Raw genomic sequence first — 19,217 nt, forward strand, 5'->3', positions numbered from 1 at the left:
CAGCTGATGAGTCAAGTTGAATCTTTTAATTAAAAAGTGATCGTGTAATAACAGTACTTACACTCACATGGCACCCTTTCCCCAGGAAGCTCTGAGACCTTCTTAACATCGAATTATTCATCTCGTATAGCCCTCCTGGTTAGATCTATGGGAGCCAAAATATTTGACTAACTAGTTAAAAATAATACTTTTTTTGCCGAGAGAATGATCTTCCCCAGCCCCTGTTGCACCCTGCAAGGAACCGGGGTCAAAGGGGCTCTGGAGACAGAGCAAGTCCAGGTCAGGTCACGGAGGGGACAGGTCTCCTCCTGCGCTCTGTCACCTGTAATGGGACCAGGTGCTGAGGGAGACCAAACCAAAATTGCAGGTGCCTGGGCTTTCTGGTGCACACCGACGTATCACCTCCAAAGCTGTTAGGAATACCTGTGCTCGCTCGGTTTACAGAAGGCTAGGGAGACAGCAGGAGCCCGAGATCCATTTGCAGGGTTCCCACGTGATTAAGCCTCCAGGGAATCCCCTCTGCCCCCTGAGCAGGGATGGGACTAGCTTTGCTATCACACAACGTGCCCTGGAGAGTGGTTACTGCCGATGTAGTCAGGGTAAAATTAAACACATTTGCATTTAAAATTTGTTCTAGTTTTTAATATTTTCTGCTTTCTTTTCAATTGAGGTTTTCCTGTTTTATTTTGTTGTTTTGGTATATTTTTCTGTTGATGAAATCCAGGACAGGTAAATCTATAGAGATAGTAACTGGATTCATGGTTTCTTGGGGGGCATGGTGGGGAGGCTAGGGATGGGGCTGGGGAAGGGAACTCATAATGAGTACAAGAAAGAAAACCATGTTCTAAAATTCATTGTGGTGATGGTTGTACAACTATTCTTACTATGACTGAACTATTTAATTCTATGATATGTGAGTTATATGTCAATAACATTGTAAAATAATATAAGAATACCAGTGCTTACACTCTGCCACCCTCTGCCTGAACAATTAGAATTTTATTTTCAAAGGTTCCCCAGGTGAGTCTAACATGTGGCCTGGACCACTGAACCAGGAGTCATAGCCCCTGCTCACTTACTTGCTATGTGTCTGTGGAAGCCTTTAACCTCTACAGGCCAGTTTCTGCCTCTGGGATATGGTACACTGGCACGATTCTAAAGAGTTCCTGGGGGCATGCATAGTGGTTTCACACTGGCTGCTAACTGGAAAGTCAGCAGTTCAAAACCACCAGCAAGTCCGTGGGAGAAAGACAAGACTTTCTACTCCTTGAAGAGTTACAGTCCCAGAAACACACAGGGGCAGTGTGTTCTGTTGTCCTAAAAGGTCACTATGGGTTGGAATTGACCCCACGGCCGTGAGTTCGTTAGAGCGACTCATGATGGTGGACTAGTGGGTGACATGCTGGGCTGCTAACTACCAAGTCATCCGTTCAAAACCCCCAGCAACTCTGTGGGAGAACGAGTCACCTAGAGGCTCCCTATGACCCAGTATGGACTCCATGGTGAGTTTGGTTATTTTTGGCAGTGAACGATGATTCCCCCAGGGTCTCCGGTTATCCCTAGAGAAAAGCAGGCTTCCTTCTCCCGGTGACATGGTGTCAGACCAGGTCCCTGCCTGAGTGTGTCTGAAACGTTTTATGATCTGTAAGAATTAGCCGGGAGTTCTCTGGTTTTCTTGTTTTTGAATGCCACTCTCGGGCTTCACGTGTTTATTTTAACTCAGGAGGTCAGATACCCATCTGTACAAGTCCTCAATGCAGAGAGTCCCTGGTACACCCTTTGGGAATAGATTCTTACCAAGCGCCTTCATAGCAGGATGCCTCCATCCTTAGGATATGGGTCACCTGGCCCCACCCCCACCACTACAGCTGGGCAAACTCATCCTTGACCAATGAAATGATCCTATTGGAAAGCACAGACCTGGATATGTATCCCAGCTCTGCTACTTACTACCGAAGGGACTGTGGGGAATTGAAGTTTTCTGAGTCCTCCACTTCCTTCTCTACAAAACAAGGTGGGGTAGTTAGATAATTTATGCCAACTTGAAGGTGTGTCAAAGTGGAAGGAAGGAATCCAAGCTGTCAATCAGGCCACAGCCTGATGCTGTCTCCCTGGGGGCTTCTCTAAGGAGGACCCTCTGCACTTCTCTGTCCCTGTGATTTCCTGTGGCTGGGACCCTCTGTCCCCGACCCCGAGAGCTGCTGGAGCTGGGCTGGTTTCGCTGTTCTTGGGCCCGCATGACTCGGTCCGCAATCTGCCTGCATTCTGCTCACTGCTCACGACTGTGCGAGCCTAAGAGAGACTGATGGACTAGCATTGGACTTACGGACTTGTATTGGATTAGGCTGGGATGCTTTCTTGATAGATAATTAGTTCTTGCTACAAAGCTCGTTCTTTTGTATCCATGAGCGCCGCTGGGTTTGTTTCTCTGGTCAATCCAGGCTAACATAAGGGAACACAGCAACCTGGGCGACTTGACAGTGGTGCTCACTGCCAGTGACTCGGCCCCCAACTCAGGCAAAAGCCTGGGTTAGCGTAGCATGGTCCCGCATGGTCTGTTTTTAGTAGTTATCTATCCAGAAGCAGCTCACCAGACCTTTCTTCTGCAGAGCCCCTGGGTGGGTTTGACCCATCCACCTCTGTTTGGGTTAGCAGCACGCCGCCAAACACGTGCGCCAGCCAGATGATTTCATCAAAGAAGACCGTACATTAAAGTACCAAACTCACCGCCACCAAGTCCATGCCAACCATCGCGACGCTCGACGACCCTCTAGAATGGACCCAGTACATTTCTGAGACTGTTTGGAGTAGAAAGCCTCGTCTTCCCTGGAATAGCTGGTGGTTTCGAACTGCTGACCTGGTGGATCACAGCCCCGCTGGTAACCACTAGGAAGCACAGGCGTCCATCCAATTCGGACTCACGAGACTCCAAGGAGTGTTAGAGGGGAACTATGCCCCATTGGGTTTTTGCCAGCCGGCTTTTCGGAACATCTCCAGGTCTTTCTTCTGTGGGGCCTCTGGGAACGCACATGCTTCCCACTTGTCAGGTATCCGCTGAATGCTTAATCGTGCGGACTACAAAACCTCACTGCCATCGAGTTGATGCTGACTCATAGCGACCCTACAGAACAGGGAAGAGCTTCCCTGTGGATTTCTTAGACGGTGACTCTGTATGGGAGTAGAAAGCCCCATCGTTCTCCCTCAGGCAGGCTGGGGGCTTTGAACTGCCGATCTTGCAGATCACAGTCCAACAAGTAGCCACGACACCAACAGGGCTCCGAAGCGGCTGCAAACTGTAAACTAAGGCGGTTAGAATTATGGCAGAAAGGTGTACCTTGGGGGTTTCCTTGAACACGAACACTAAAAATGGTTGATGCCGACGTCCTGTAAAGGCTACAAGGCGTTAAAGGCCATGAAAGCAAAGGCCAGAAAAGTGTCAACAACCTGAAGGGAGTCCGTGCGGTTGTTGCTGCTGCTGTCCAGTGGTTCGAGTGGCCCTGACCACACGCACGCATGCAGAGCCCGATGCGCTGCAGAACGAGCACGCCAGGCCTGCTCCGGCATCCTCCTTGCTGATGCCTGAGCCCAGGGCTGCAGCCGCTGCGGTGGGGCTTTCCTGTTTTCCGCTGCCCCTCCACATTACCAAGCAGGATGTCCCTTCTCCGGGACCGGTCTCTCCCGACATTAAGTCTGTAAGGTGAACTCCTGCCATCCCTGTTCTAAGGAGCCCTCTGGGGATGTAACTAGCCCTGGCTAACGGCTCACACGAACGCTGCAGAATTTCGACCAGACACCTGTGCTGAGGTTTTGGGTGGGAATCAGGTATGGACAGAGGCCGGTGATCTCCATCAGACCATGGCGAAGATGAAAAACAAACAAAAAGCCAACAAGCAAAACCTCCCTGGCATTGAGTTGATTCGCACTCACAGTGACCTTGGAGGACAGCCTGAAACCGCCCATACGGGTCCTGAGTCTGGACATTTTCCTTTCTCCCAGACAGCGGTCTTGGGCTCAAACTGCTGACCTTTGGCTTAGCAGCTAAGCGTTTAACCATGCACCACCGGGGCTCCCTACCAAGGCCCATCTGCTGAAACGGACAGGCCAGGCAGCAGCCAAAGGCAAAGAGAGCTGCCAGTGCACCGGGGTCTTCCCCGAACCCCTCATTTGTGAGGGCTGCGGGCTCCGGCGTTCCAGGAGTGCGGATGGTGTAGAAGTCAAAGCGTTGGGCCAACTAGAAAGTTGGCAGTTTGAACCCACTGCTTCCATCCAGTGACCCTATGGGGCCCTTGTGGTCATCCTGTGGTGCTGTCTGTAGATGGATGACTTGTCCCCACAGGTGAGTCAGGGGCGGAGAACTTTCATTCTGCCGGGGCCACCTGGCTATTTATAACATCATTCAAGGGCCATGCTGGTCCAACGTTTACTTACGTAATCCATCCTGAATGCCATGGCTCATGTAAGGCGCCTTGGTGGTGTAGTGGTTACATATTGGACGGCGGCAAAGACAGCAGTTCTAAACCACCAGCCGCTCCTTGGGAGAAAGACAGGCCTTTCTGCTCCCGGAAAGAGGGATTGTCTCAGAAACTCACAGGGGGTGGCTCTCCCTTGTCCTGTGGGGTCGCTCTGAGTTGGCCTTGACTCGAAGAGTGTGATGGCTAGACTGTGTCTCTTTGGTGAGGCATGCGCTGTGAGCCGGGGCGGATGATGAGCGCAAGGCGGCCGTTCTCCCTCCCTTCTGTAGACAGGGAGTTGCAACACTGGCCATCCATGCACAATGGCTGTAGCTGTCATCTGTCCCCACAGCTCCCACCTACAGTGAGGGCTTTTTCTGAAAAAGCAGGGACAGCTCAGTTCTTTGGCTGCTGGGCAAAGCTCGGGAGTTTAAGCCCAGTTTGTCCCTTCCCATGGCTGCAGCGCCTTCGCCTCTTGCCTTTCACCCAGTGCTGCAGGTTGGGTGCTGGAGGGGTGCCGGGCATTGGTGAGGGTCTGATAGAAATAGTCTAGAGTCTGCGTCCCGGCCCCTCCCCCCAAGTGTGTGTTCGTGACTCCTCTCCTCTGGGACCATGGTTATAATCCCAGGCGAGCAGCAGTGGTCTTGGTCATGTGCATCGGGCAGGATTAACGAAGGCTGTATCTTGAGCCGAGCTCTTTGGAGACATGAAAAGGATGACACAGAGCAAGTTACAAAGCAGAGATGCAGGAGAGAGAGGCCGAGTCACGGGAAGACTGCCCAGCAGCCGAAGCTCAGAAACGCTAAGGATCTTCTTCGACAGCATAACCTTCCAGAGCTAACTGGCCTACTATCTTTTCAGAAAAAGTAAAAAAAAGACTCAGCCCACCCCTATCCCCACCCCTGCCTCCCTGGATCATTCTAGCACCCCTCCCCACCCCCCAGGGCAACACTGAATGGAGAGAAAACCTCTCCCTAGAGTCAGCACTCTGAATTTGGACTCTGAGTCTTCTCTGCCTTGAGCAAATGCAGCTGGGTTCCTTATGGCCTTCCACTTGTAACACTGGTGACAGCCGCCTAAGACAGGCACCATTGTCACCGCGGGGAAACCCACTCCAAGTGCAGGCCTGCCGCAGGGCGGGCAGCACTTTGGGGGTTCACTGGATGTGAGCGCTAAGCAGCCCTTCCGCCTCCTCTCTTTTGCCACTCCCCGTTTCTCTCTTGCTCCGAAGGGGCTGACGAGCCAAGTGGAGGGGAAGGATTTCCCGAGCAAGTCCCGGGCTTTGTTACAGTGAGCAAACGTCCATGGAAGCGCTCCTCACGGCCCCACGTGGGAGTCTGTCTGAGGTTGGTTTTAAGCTGGCTGCAAACATGCTCTAGCACACTCACTTGTTTAAAAGTTACTCAATCTGTGGGGCTCGTCGATTGTGAAAATACGTTCTTCCATGGATTTTTTTTCTGCCATAAATACTTGAAACCGAGTGACCAAAGCTAGACCACTAGCTAGCTGTTCTGCGAGTGACTCAGAGACGAGAGGCCAACAAGGAAAGTCTCTTCTTCTACCGTGTTCGCGCGAGCTGTGGGAGAAAGCCTTCCACCGCGGAAACCCCATTTCAGAAACCGCTGCCCCACAGCACACACGAGAGAAAAGGCAGAGTAAAGACAAGAGAGCACCGGTTTGGGGCAAGGAGGAAGTCACCTGCATCAGAAGGTGCCCCAGGGACACTGGGGACCTGCCAGAGCAGGACGAGGAGTAAGAGGCCATTTCCGAGGAGTCGGAAGACAGAGCTGTGAAACCCTATCTCAGAATGTAAGTGAGGCTCTCACCGAGCCAGGAACAGCGAGCAGGTACTTACATAGTCATTCTCTTCTTTTCTTAAGGGAGAAACTTTCATTTATGTTATCTACTTTTTCATTTTAATAAATCATTTCATTGGGGGCTCTGATAACCATCCGTACATCAATTGCATCAAGTACTTTGTACATATGTTGCCATCATCATTTCCACTTGAGCCCTTGGTATCAGCTCCTCTTTTTACCCTCTCCCTCCCCCACCCTCGTGAACTCTTGATAATTTATAAATTATTTTTTATTTTCTTATTTGACACCATCTGCGGTCTCCCTTCACCCATGTTTCTGTTGTTTGTCCCGGGGGTGGTGTGTGTTGTATGCTGATCATTGTTGTCAGTTTCCCCTTTCTCCCCTACCTTCATGGTATCACTACTCTCATTATTGGTCCAGAGGGGTCTATCCGTCCTGGATTCTGTGCTGAGGGCTCTTATCTATGTGCTTCTTCCATGTGGGCTTTGTTGCTTCCCTGCTAGATGGCGGCTTGTTTTAACTTTAAGAACCCAGACTCTTGTAATAGTTGGGCACCATCAGCCTTCTTCACCACATTAGCTTATGCACCCATTTTGTCTTCAGCAAAGCAACTGTCTAGCGAGTAAACTGCCGACATAAGAGCTGAATACTTTTAAAACACTGGTGTTCCCTGTGGCCAAATGATGGCGACAGCCCCAGTATCTGTCAGCAGCTGAACTCCAACTCCAACTCCATGGCCTTCAAGTCGATGCCAACTCATAGCGACACTCTAGGGCAGGGAAGTCGATGGCCCTGTGGGTTCTGAGACTCACTCTTCACAGGCGTTGAAAGCCCTGCCTTTCTCTCAAGGAGCTGCTGGTAGTTTCAAACTGCTGACCCAGTAGTCAGCAACTCAATGTGTACCCACATAACCACTGAGCTACCAGGACTCCCAACTCTCGATCTAGTCCCACAGGGTCTTATGCAGCCACAAGGAGGAAGAAGTGTGAGATCCGCTACAACGTGGAGGAGCACTGAAAACAACGTGGCAGGAACTCCAGCAGACACAAAGGGACAAATACAGTAGGATCCCACGAAAACCGGAAAATGCTTAGATGGAAAATAGATCAGAGGGAACTGTTTCCCCGGGGGAGGGGAGATGGAAAGCTACTGCTTAAGAGCGTCGGAGTCCCTGGGGGTGATGGAGACGTGATGGAAGCAGTGGCGATGACTGCACCACCCTGGGCATGCCGATCAAGGTCGCCACACTCAAAACAGGGCTTAAAACGGCAATTTCTCGTCTCTATTTCATCACAGCAATTTAAAAACTCAAAAAGAATATAAACACGAAAGAGCTGACAGGTATGCTGTACCCCAATCCTAATAAGAGATGGAGTGGGAAAGTTTTATGAACATTCATAATAAATAGGCTTTGGCAAGACAGCCTCACTATTCTCTCTCACCTCCAGTGCCCCAAGCCACCAACATATCTGTTCATAATATGAGGGGGCTTCAAAAAGTTCGTGGAAGAATTCCATCAGCTTTAAATGTCCATTTTGTCATGAATTTTCTGAAGCCACCTTGTGTATGATGTTGAATTACCTCTATTTTAGTCTTGTTGAGCTATTTTTAACATATTTAAAATATATAACTAAAATGCGTTGTTTTACAGTGTGCAAACCGCACCAAAGCCCAAGTCTCAGCTTTTGTAAGGCTCTCAGGGTGGGACCAGCAGTGTGGCCTGTCCTGATCTGACAGGTGCAGCCCATCAGTGTTTATAAAGGCGCATCTCTGGTGGTACAGAGGAGCCCTGGCAGCAAGTGTTGGACGGTTAACCCTAAAGTTATAAGTTCAAACCCATCAGCTGCTCCATGAGAGAAAAATGAAACTGTGCTCCTGTAAAAGATTTACAGCCTTGGAAACGCCATATAGGATCAATAGGAATTGAAATCAACGTGACGGCAGTGGAGTTTTGTTGTTCTTTTTTGGAGGGGGGGAGAGTAATGGCAATGTTTTATGTGGGGGGAGATTGTGGTGTAATGGCACAGTGGTTAAATTCTGAGTCGCTAACATAAAGGTTAGTGGTTTGAACCCACCGGCCACTCCTTGGGATCACAATGAGGCATTCCGCTTGCTTCTGTAAAAGTTACCAGCCTTAGAAACACTATGAGGCAGCAGCTCTCACTTGTCCTACAGGGTAGCTAGCTATGAGTCAGCAGAGTCAAAGCCAGTGCGTTTGTTTTGGCTTATGACACAACAGTTATCTACAAACCTGTAGAGAGAAAAAACTGACTTCACACTAGTTTCAACTTTGTAACTCACTCACCAGCTGCGTGACCTTGACAAGTGAACCTCTCTGTACATCAGTTCTCTAATCTTGAGATGGGGACAATAAGATTCCTTTTTTTTTTTTGAACTGTTGGTTGTACATGTTAAGGAGTTAGTGAATCTGAAAACACCTTCAAACTTTAATGAGTTACAAAAATGTGGTCAGTTACTACTTGGGGTAGTTACATAATCTGGTGTCAATTTGGGACTTGAGAGGATCAAGAGTGAAGGGGTGGAGTCTAGTCTGTCAATGGGGTTATGGCTACTGAGGCCTCTGTGTGGGCATGGCCTTCTGAGAATTCTGATAACTCTTGAACTTCCTCCTTGGAGGTGGGAGGTACACACTCTCTCAGCTCACTCCCAGAGAGCTGCTCAGCTAACAAGACACATGGCATTATGCTGATAGACCCCTGCCCTGCAAACTGGAGAAGCTACATGGAAACCCCTGCCAGTGCTGAGATGGCTACACCACCACTGGACCCACGAGACTTCTGACCCACTGGCTCGTGATCTTCCTGCATTTGGCATCATTTCATATATTTTGTAAGCCTAAAAAGGACTTTATAGATTGGTATCGGGCATATGGTCTAATATCGGATTCATGGACTTGATCTGGATTGGGCTGTGTTTTCTAAATATTCAACTGCTCTTGTATATAAAGCTCTTTCTTATACACATGTGAGTGTCCACGAATCTGATTCTCTAGTCTACCCAGACTGACACACTAGTACCACTACCACTACCACTCCTTATTTCTACTACTACAAGATTTCGTGAGCCTTCCAGGAGTGACTCCACAAGGGAGGCAGATGAAGTCGGCAGCCTTGCCGAGTAGCCTGAGTCCTCGTCAGGGTGCAAAGTCTATTTTCACCAAACACAGAAGGAAATGTGCAACCTCTTCGCTGCTGTGCGAAGCCATGGGATGTGGGGAGAAGGGTACTCCCCAACAAATCATCACAGGGCCGGTAGGTGCAACTGGACAGCAATAATAAGTAGGGATTATAATAAAGTCATAGAGAGCATGAGAGGTAGAGTAGAAATTGGAATAATGGACACAATTCATGGTAGCATGCTCACCTCAGCCCTGCTTGGTGGTCTTCGTGGGGGGGAGCCCAGCCCTGAGAGCAGGAGGGAGCCCCAACTTTATTGCTAACCAAGGGTTATATCTCCTTTGGGGGGCATGATTACAGGTAACCACACGTCACAGGAAGGGGCAGTACAATAGGCATACACATCATTGGAAGGGGATGTATGATAGGCACAAGTGTGACAGGAAGGGGATGAGCTAGGGGTGTGCCCACAGGAATGGGAAGGTCTCGGGGTATACACGTGACAAGATGGGCAGACCCTACATTCATGATGGCAGCCTAACCTTGGTCATCCTTGGGTGGGTTTGACCTCTCTGGCATCTCCTACAAGGAAACAGACAACTACTATCCTTATCAGAAGGGAGTGGGCCCAATTGTTGTGGGATAAACAGTGGTGTCTACTTGCTCTAGATGGCTGATAGCTCTTAGGAACAATGACCCCTGATCTACTGATGTCCTCCAAATGTATAGTCATTCGCCAGCAGCTAAGTTTGGCATATATTTGGGGGAAACAACTTGGGAGAAATCCTTCTGTTTCCCACAATGGGACAGATTTCCAGATGCCCAAAAACCACGTAGAAGGCAGAAGGCCTGGGACATTCAAAGGAGGCATTACTGCAAACCTCTACCCCAAAGGTTGGTGGCTTGGGCCCATCCAGAGGTGTCTCCGGAAGTAGGGATCTGTTTCCAAAAAGTCACAGCCTCCAAAACCCTGTGGGGTGCACAGAGGGGCCCCAAGAATCCCAATGGACTTGATGGCCGCTGGTTTGGCTTTAGTTCAGAACCTTCCCCAGGATGATCTTCTCCACCATCGGAGAAACAGAAGGGATCTCTTTCTTTATACAGACCCTTCAAAGACCACCAGCACCACCATGGTATTAGCATAAATACAGCACTGTAGGGGAGGGGCAAGCATTGTTCTTGCATAAACTCCAAGCCACAACCACTGTCATCGAGTCGATGCCAACTCATAGCAACCTAGAGGGCAGGGTCCAACTGCCCCTGTGAGTTTCTGAGAGTGTTAACAGGAGTCATAATAAAATGACAGGGGAATCTTCATAACTGAGAGGTTCCCCGGGAAGCGAATCTTGGTTTCTTTGTTCTCGGACGTCTGCAGACCTGAGGCTACAGGCTCATCACAGAGGGGTCTGTGTGTCTGTCACCCACGTAGCTTTGTTTTGAAACTTGTATGTCACTAAACAATCCAAGTCCACTTCAGTCTTACTTCTTCCTCCTGTTTCAGCCACTCAGATCAATGGCTTAGATCTGAGCGGTGAGGATTCTGGAGCCTACCCTCTCTCCCCGTCTCTTTTTAGCTGTTAATTTCATGTATTTATTTTGGCGTTTAACGAGAAACATATTCTGTGTAGTTGCACAACCCGGCTCGTCAAATCAAATCAGTAAGTGCATCCCGTTAACCCTCACTTTAAAGGGGGTTCTGACTGGTTTGTTTTATCCCCCCTGCCCCCTCCCACCTTCCCTCTCTCCATATTTCCTGTCCCTCCAGCTCCCTCTGTGTCCCAGTCCCATCCCTGGCCTCCTGGTCGTCTACACAGTGTGAAAGTGTGAAAATGACTTTTCTTTTTCTTTGTTTTTCTTTTACTGAGCATGATGCTCTCTAGCTTGTCCCAGTCTTGTGGGGTCTGAGAGTCGTGATTGTTTTATTGAGGTAGAAAAGTGAAGTCCATCGGGCCAGATTTTATGTATCTGTTCTTCTGTAACAGGATCGGTGTGAACATGTCTGCCGGTGTTGTGTTCTTTCCTTCTTCGGTGTATACACCCGGTTGTGTGGCGGCGGGATCATAAGGTCTTTTCATTTGTTTAAGGACGTGCCGGACTGATTTCCATAGTGGCTGCACAATAGCACAGTCCCACCAGCAATGTAAGCGCCAGTGTTCCAATCTCTGCATCCATTTATTGTTTCCATTCTGCTAAGACTGTTGGTATGAGGAGGTATCTCATTGTTGTGTTACTCTGTATTTCTTTGATTGCTAAGGAACTTGAAAATACCTTCATGCAGTGGTTAGCTGGCTGGACTTCATCTCCAAGTAGCTTTAATCAAACAGCATCTCTTCGAAGCACACAGCTGGCATAAGCTGCGTGTAGCAGGGGAAAAGCGCCTATCTAACCATCTTAACTCTTCCTATAGGGAGCCCTGCCATGGTTACGTGCCTGGCTGCTCACTGAGACACGTACGTAATCACTGTCCGTGGTTGGAGGCCACCAATGACCTGGCAGAGCAAGATGTGGCAGTCTGCTTCCACAAAGATTACAGCCTTGCAAATGCTAGGGGCCCTTCCACAGCTCCTGCAGGGTCGCTAGGTGTTAGAACTGACTGGATGGTAATGTGCTTGCTCTAACCGTCCTTGTTGTTACTTTGTATCCCCTTTCTAGCCTACAGAGTAAAAGTCAAGAGAGCCAGCGCTCTAATAGAAAACCCAGCCTCCACCTTTACCACCCTTTCGAATTCCAGAAAGGAGGAACCTCAGGAGCCTAGGATGTGCTCATAGAATGGAATTATTTTGAAGTCTCATAACGAAAACAGACAGTAAATCAGAAAGATATATTTTAAAAATCATTATTATCGAAGCTCTGCCCCCCAAATAAAATCAGTAATGGGACAAAGAGAAACTGAAATCCATTCCTAACGTGCGCCTCGGCCTCCTTCTGCCTTCCTGGTCCTCTGAGGGCCCTCATCAACAATGTGGCATTCCAATTAGCCCCATGCAGGCATGTTGGGAAACCCTGGATGCATCCACGGAGAGCCCAAACAAAGGAGTATCAAGATGGCTCGACAGACAGACAGGGGGACAATGGCTCGAAGTACGTGATTATCTTGTCACAGTCAATACAGTTAAGGCTAACTGCTAGAAATACATGTCGACGCTGTCAATCTGTCACTTGCCTGCCACCCCCTTCCTTTCCCAAAGTGGACCCGGTTGATCAGAGAGCTGATAAAGAGTAATTGAGGCAGTCCTCAGAGTAGCATACATCTTCTGTCTCATTCTGTGTAATTCAGGGGAACGACACATCTGCTGCGCTCTTTATTGCGTCACATGAACATGAGTTCCCAGACTAATACTAACCAGCCCTGGTACAAGCTGAGTTGCCCTCTTGCATTGACAAATACGGTGAGGCCCTGGGATGTAAGTGACTTTTACTCTGCATGCTGAGAATCACGGATCCCTGCCCCAGCCCCCACGGCAGTCAGCATGCAGGCCGAGGCCTGAGACTGGGCGCTCAGCCCTCCATGGCCCACAGCCCGTGCCCTGCGACCTATCTCTGCCAGCTTGGCCACAGGGACAGCATGCACAGGGAGGCCAGCACAGTACCTTCTTGCACACAGATGGGCTTGTCGCTTGGGATCCAGCCGAGAGACCCGTTAAAATACTTTATGCACAGTCTCTTTGGGGAGCCCTTCAGCCTGTATCCGTCTTCACAGCGATACCAGGTCACAGAGCTTTCAAAGAAAACACCGCCGATGGGAGTCCGGAAGCCATTGTCGAGGAAGCCGGGGTCGGCACACACATTTAGGTCATCAAATCCTATGGCGACAGAGAGGAAAAAATGCTACTGAGTATGTTCTCCTGGAGCCAGAGGAGGGGCGCGGGGTGGGGTGGGGGGCTTCCCAGTAAATGGTAGACCCCATATTAGTTCATACACCTAGGACCACCCCAGCGACACCAACCCAAACCAAGAGCATGCCCGTCCAGTACACATTTCCCTCTGCCTTTGGCTCTTTGCTCATTAAGGGTTTCCATTCCGTGGTCAAGAGAGTCCTTCATAGTGGTTTAAAGAGTGGGGAGACTGAGGAAAATAAGCAAACAAAATGAACAACAGACAGGTGCCATGGCACGAGGGCTTAATGCTGACAGGGTACCTTAGAGGCGAGGGACCCAGGGCCTGCTCAGAGGATGGGTAAGATTTCAGCAGCCCTTCTGACGTCCTAATGAGGAACAGCAGGAGCAGCCAGAGGGCGGAGGAGTGAGTGTGGAGGGAGGGAGCAGCAGGCCGGGGCTAGTCATCAGTCCCTCAGTTATAACCCAGGAATGGATCCATGTGTCCCCAGCATCGGAGAGCCCCCACACCCACACCCCAAGGCCCAGTCAGGTGTCTCTGACTCTACAAACCATCCTGAACCACACCCTCCCTCCACCGCCAAGACCACCAGGTGGAGGATACTGTGGCCCTTCTGGTCTCAGCCCCTGTCCTGTGAGCATGGCCTGTGTAAAGCTCTCCTGCCTGACAGCCGCCTCCATGCCAGGCTGAGATCCCTCCAATTGGCAGGCCCTTGGCTTTTCCATCTCTGTCCCCAGAATCAATCACAGTGCCCGGCAGAGAAAGTGCTCTGTGTGTGTCTGCTGGAGAGGGGGATGGGGACATACTGGGGTGATCCCAGGAGGCCAGTGTGAGGCCACAGGGCAAGGGCATGCCTCAGCTGGAGGAGGTGCCTCAGGAGGGCAGGCCAGGAAGGGGATGCAGGAGCTGCTTCGGACAGCCGGGAGTAAAGAAAGGATCTGCTTGGAATGCTCTAAAGGAATCCACCCAGGCAGGGAAATTACGCCCCTTCACGGAGAACCAGAAATGCCTGAGTGCTGCAAAGGCATTCTGCCCAAGCTCATCATGACTCTCAGGGCCTTCCTGAGCAGTTATGCAAACATGCACAAATCTACCTGGAGGGAGCTGATGTGCTTTCCCACTCGCACCCCCTCCCCCTAGCACAGCCCGCAGGCGCCAGGGCTGCTGACCACTGTCAAGTCCTGGCAGAGGGGTGGAAACAGCGGGCGCCAACAGCGTGGAATCTCACATAATCTCTGTCCAGACCCTCAAAGTAGGATCCCTGGAGGAGTCACCTGGTTTCTAAGAGACGCGCAGACATCAGCCTGGCGACATAGCAGATCCGCTCACACACACACACACACACACACACACACACACACATGTGCGCGCGCGCGCTTGTAAAAGACCCTCAGGCAGTAGTTGGAGCAGGCCGCACCTGCTCCCCCTCTTGTGTGCATGCATGCGGGGCACTCTGGATGCCGCCCTTCCCCTAGCCTCTAGAGCCTGGGCATTCTGCCAGTGCCTATGTGCTGAAGGGCAAAGGGCAAAGAGGACACCGAGGTTAAAGCGCTTACTTTGTTTTTACAAAGGCCGCGAGGGTCTGTCTGTGAGGGCAGCCCGAATCTGACACCAGACTGCAAGACCAGCGGTTCAAGCCCAGTCAGGGTCAGCAATCTATTACCAAAGGAGCAGCCAAGAGCCTGTGGGGTCACCATGGGTCACAATCAAACTCAATGGCAATGGTTTCATCCTGTTTGGTTTGCAACGCACGTGTGATGTTTTAACATCATCTTGCCTTCCTGGCCCTCCACTCATCCGTGGCCACAGGCTCCCCGCACTGTTCCTGAAAAAAAAGGAGTCCCCAAAAGAAAAGGACTGCTCCCCAACAGTGCAGGCAGAAGGTTGATAAGCAGAAGGATGGTGAATGTGTGTGTGTGTGTGTGGGGGGGGGTGTAATAAAGAACCGGGAGGTCATTAGGCAATGATGGTCGCATGTTTTCATTTTGAGGGGAAGTACTGGGGATGGTCATGTGCTTCCTAAGCGACAAGTATCCATCCTTCCTCCGGAGAGTCTGACTGGATGAGCCATTTCAGGGTAGGCGCTGGCTAAGCACAGCCATGGTGGCACTGAGGGGGCAAAATAGGAGCACAGCAGCTCCTGACTTATCACCACCAAGCAGGGCAGCACTGACCTGCAGAGCCTGGGAACACACCCAGGGTGGGGGCTGGCCATTCTGTCAGGCCATAGGTGAAAGCTATTCTCTCTCTCTCTCTCTCTCTCTCTCTCTCTCTCTCTCTCTCTCTCACGCACGCACGCACGCACGCACGCACACACACACAAACACACAGTCAATTAAAACCAGTCCCTGCTCTATTAATATTATGGAGTGGAGTATATGTGTCAGACAATGACAGGTCACAGAGCGGGGCAGCCCTGCTGTCAGACAGTGGGAAACGAGGTGAATCCCAGAGGTGTCAGTGTGCAAACACTGGCCGGCCCGGAGGCGGACGGGTATTGCTTATAGAGGGGACAACTTGTTGGTCGTAGTCCTGTGCCCATGGGTTGATCTTGACCCAAAGAAGCTGTTTAGATGGAACGGTGGGTGTGAAGGAAGAGGCCCTTCTTCAAGGGCGGAAGGCAGGGTGCCTGCTGGAGCGAGAACCCTGGTGGTGAGGACAGGAGAGTGGGGTGGGGCGGGGAGAGTGGGGGGCCAGGGGCCTGCATGGAGCTGTACAGCCTGCTGGGGGAAGCAGCATGCACCATCGGGCGCTCAGCACGGACAGGCCTGGGGCAGTGCTGCTATGTGTGTTAGTACCTACGTACTGAAATCATTGGGCGTGGACTTGAACCGAGGTGGCTTAGGGAGGAAAGAGATGGTTTGAAACAGAGGAGACTGGGAGCGGGTCCACATCCTAGAATGGTCCTGAGGGACTGGCTGGTGCCGACTGAGAAGAGGCAGGAAGACCTCTGGAAACGGGCTCCTTCACCACAGGCTACACCCCAGGACCATGGGGGCAACTGCATACAATGGCAGATCAACTTGAGCCAGTCTCTCTCTGGAGGGCCCGTGGGCTTGGGTGTCTACTAAGCTCTCCAAATGATCCTCAGCCACTTAGTCCAGTGCCCGACGGAGGCCAAGAACTTTGAGAAGGGCGGATTTTCAAGTCTACTGCAGCTCTCCAGGTGAGCAAGGAGCTGAAACAAGGCAAAGGCAGGGGACTAGAGAGGGCGACAGGAGAAATGCGGGCTCCTTGGTGCTGCAGGGGTTAAGTTGTAGGCCGGCTGTGGGAACCCAGCAGCTGCTTCTTGGGAGAAAGACTCGACAACTTGCTTCAGTAGGATCGCTGTCCAGAAACCCCACACGGCAGCTCAACCCCGTGCAGCAGGGTGGCTGGGAGTTGCAATGACTCAGGGTACACACAAGAAATAGTCGAGATTAAGAACCACAGAACGTGGCCCAACTGGATGGGCATTGTTGAGAGAACAAATGAGGAGAGAGGGAGAGGCTCTGGACAACTAACTTCCAGGTTCGCAGTTTAATGACCCAGTCAGCGGTTGTGTCAACCACATAGACAGAAAGACCAGAAATGGGTCCCGGACACCAATGATAAGTTCTATGTGGGCATGGTAGAGGGGATGTGTTGGAGGTCAGTGGAAGCTGAGTCCTAAGCTTGCCAGCACCCTGACCTGCACGTGAGCACAAAGTGCCCCTAAAGGCATGGGGGACACACTCCCCTGGGAGCCCAGCACCTGTGAGAGGAGGTACCTGTGAGGGCTGAAGATGCACCCACATTCAGGGAGCTGGCAAAGATGGCGAGGCCTCAGAGGACGTTGAGAATAAAGAGCTATGGAGAAAGACCAGGTTGTCACCAAAGCCAAGAGAAAGAGTGGCAGGAAGGAGGGCATGAGCTACCGTGTCAGACATCAGTCAGCTAAGCAACTGCTGGCTGGAGAGCACTGAGACCCCCAGAGGCATGGGGAGGAGTGGGGGAGGGCGGTGCTTAGTATGAACAGAGGAACACAGATCGGTGACTAGATGTGGATTAGGGACCCTTCCCACTCCCACTACCAGAGTCCCATAGGCCAGTGAGAACTGCCCCTGTGGACTTCTGAGATGGAAACTCTTTAGAGGAGCAGAAAGTCTCTATTTTTCTCCCGAGAGCAGCTGATGGTTTAGAACTGCTGACTTGTACATCCCGAGGCAGTGCTTAAATAGTTAAGGCACCCAGCAACTAACAAAATGGTTAGAGGTCCGAGTCCCTTCCGGGGAATCCTGGGAGACAAGCCTGGTGATGTGCTTACGAAAGCTCTCAGCCACGGCGTACCTGATGGGGCACCACCTTACTTGGAGGCACCGGGAGACCGTGGGCGGTCTCCTGGAAAGCAGTGGACTCAGACATGGGTTAAGGTCAAGGAAGGGTTTTCGTTGTTTAAAATGTTACCATGAAATAGATTCGAATGTTTCTCCACCCATAAAGAAGGCAAGCTCTAGGCCGCTGGATACATTCGACCCAGAAACCCTGCGGGGGGGGGGGGGGGGGGGGGGGGGATGGAGTGGAACTGCTCTGTAGTGTTTCCGATGCTGATATCTGTACAGGAACTGCCTGCCTTCTCTTTCTCCCAAGGAATGGTTGCTGGCTTTGAACTGCTGGCCCTGCATCTAGCACCCCAAGGTCTCACACACTGGGGCACCAGGGATGTGTTGGAGGTCAGTGGGAGCGGAGTCCTAAGCTTGACAGCACCCCGACAGCACAGCAGAGAAACAAAGATTGCAGCTGAGGGTCAGGTGGGATAGGCCCTCCCCCAAGGTGGGCCACGAGGAGACCCAGACCTCACAAGTGGGACTCGCCTCCCTCCGAAGCAAGAGCAGCATGTATCCTGGAACCTCTGTTGAGGAGAAGATGTTCCCCAGAACATGCTAAGGCTTTAGGTCTCCACTGCCACGGAACCTCTTCTAGAAAGCCCTGTCTCACCCTTCAGACTCTGAGTGGGAGGCCTCTCTTCCCACAAGGCACCTTGGATGCACCTGTCCATGCTGTTTTAATTTGTGACCTCAACCTCTGGGCTCCGAACCCTTGGAGAGGGAAGCCAGGCCTCATTCTTCCTCTGCTCAGCACCTGCGAGGGGCACATGGAGGGCATTCTACTGCTGCTAAAGAAGGGCGGGCAGGTGAGCTGAGAGGATGCCAGCGACTCAGGAGGCAGCCTTTCCAATCTGTCCCAGCAAATGGTAACACCCTTTGATTCAGTATTTCCAGACGCTCAGGCATCTACCATCACTCGTCTGCCAGCTGGTCAGATGGCAGTGGCTTTCATGTGGCTGTGATGGGAAATACCACCAGACCACTGGTATTTCAAATACCAACAGGGTCACCTTTGGTGGACAGGATTCAGCCGGGATTCCAGACTGAGAGAGGCTAGGAGAGAGCACCGGGAATCTACTTCCAAGCGAACGGGTCAGTGAAAACCCCAGGAACGTCAGTGGGTCATCGCCTGACAAAGTCCCATCAGATAAATCCCTCAGAACACCCCAGGGAAGAGCTGCCACCACCCAGGAGAATCAACCTTAATGGCGTGGAGGGTGGGGGTGGGGGGACAGAGTTCTTGAGACCTCCCTATTGCTGGCGTGGTATGAATCAAAACGAGAAGAAACCATTGCAAGCATCCATGAGTGACAGCAATGTGGAATCTATGCTGTGTGAACCTAGGAAAACTGGAAATCACACAAGGATGAAATGGAACTCACAAAGATCAATACCCTAGGCATCAGTGGGGATGAGATGGGACCGGGCTGGCCCTTTTGAATCACACAACCATGCAGTCTACAATGCTGGAAATGACGGCGTCATATCTGTCGTCCAAAAGAACACTTCAAGCTCTAGCCTGACACCGCACGGTGTGGTTCGTGATAGGAAGGCATCCACGTGACCACACAGAAGACCAGCTGGCCTGGCTCCGACTCCAACGTACACACCAACGACTGACGCGAA

At 51.3% G+C, this 19,217-nt stretch overlaps 1 protein-coding gene across 1 annotated transcript in view; it reads right to left on the bottom strand.

Moving 5' to 3' along the window:
• Positions 1 to 19,217, bottom strand: part of SUSD4 (sushi domain containing 4) — a 198,797-nt gene that overhangs the window by 88,139 nt on the left and 91,441 nt on the right. The window contains exon 2 of the mRNA XM_075542656.1: positions 12,999 to 13,211. Coding sequence (XP_075398771.1) covers positions 12,999 to 13,211 — 213 coding nt within the window. The remainder of the gene's footprint in view (positions 1 to 12,998; positions 13,212 to 19,217) is intronic.

This window comes from Tenrec ecaudatus, chromosome 1 (assembly GCF_050624435.1).
Source record: "Tenrec ecaudatus isolate mTenEca1 chromosome 1, mTenEca1.hap1, whole genome shotgun sequence".
Taxonomy (NCBI): Eukaryota; Metazoa; Chordata; class Mammalia; order Afrosoricida; family Tenrecidae; genus Tenrec; species Tenrec ecaudatus.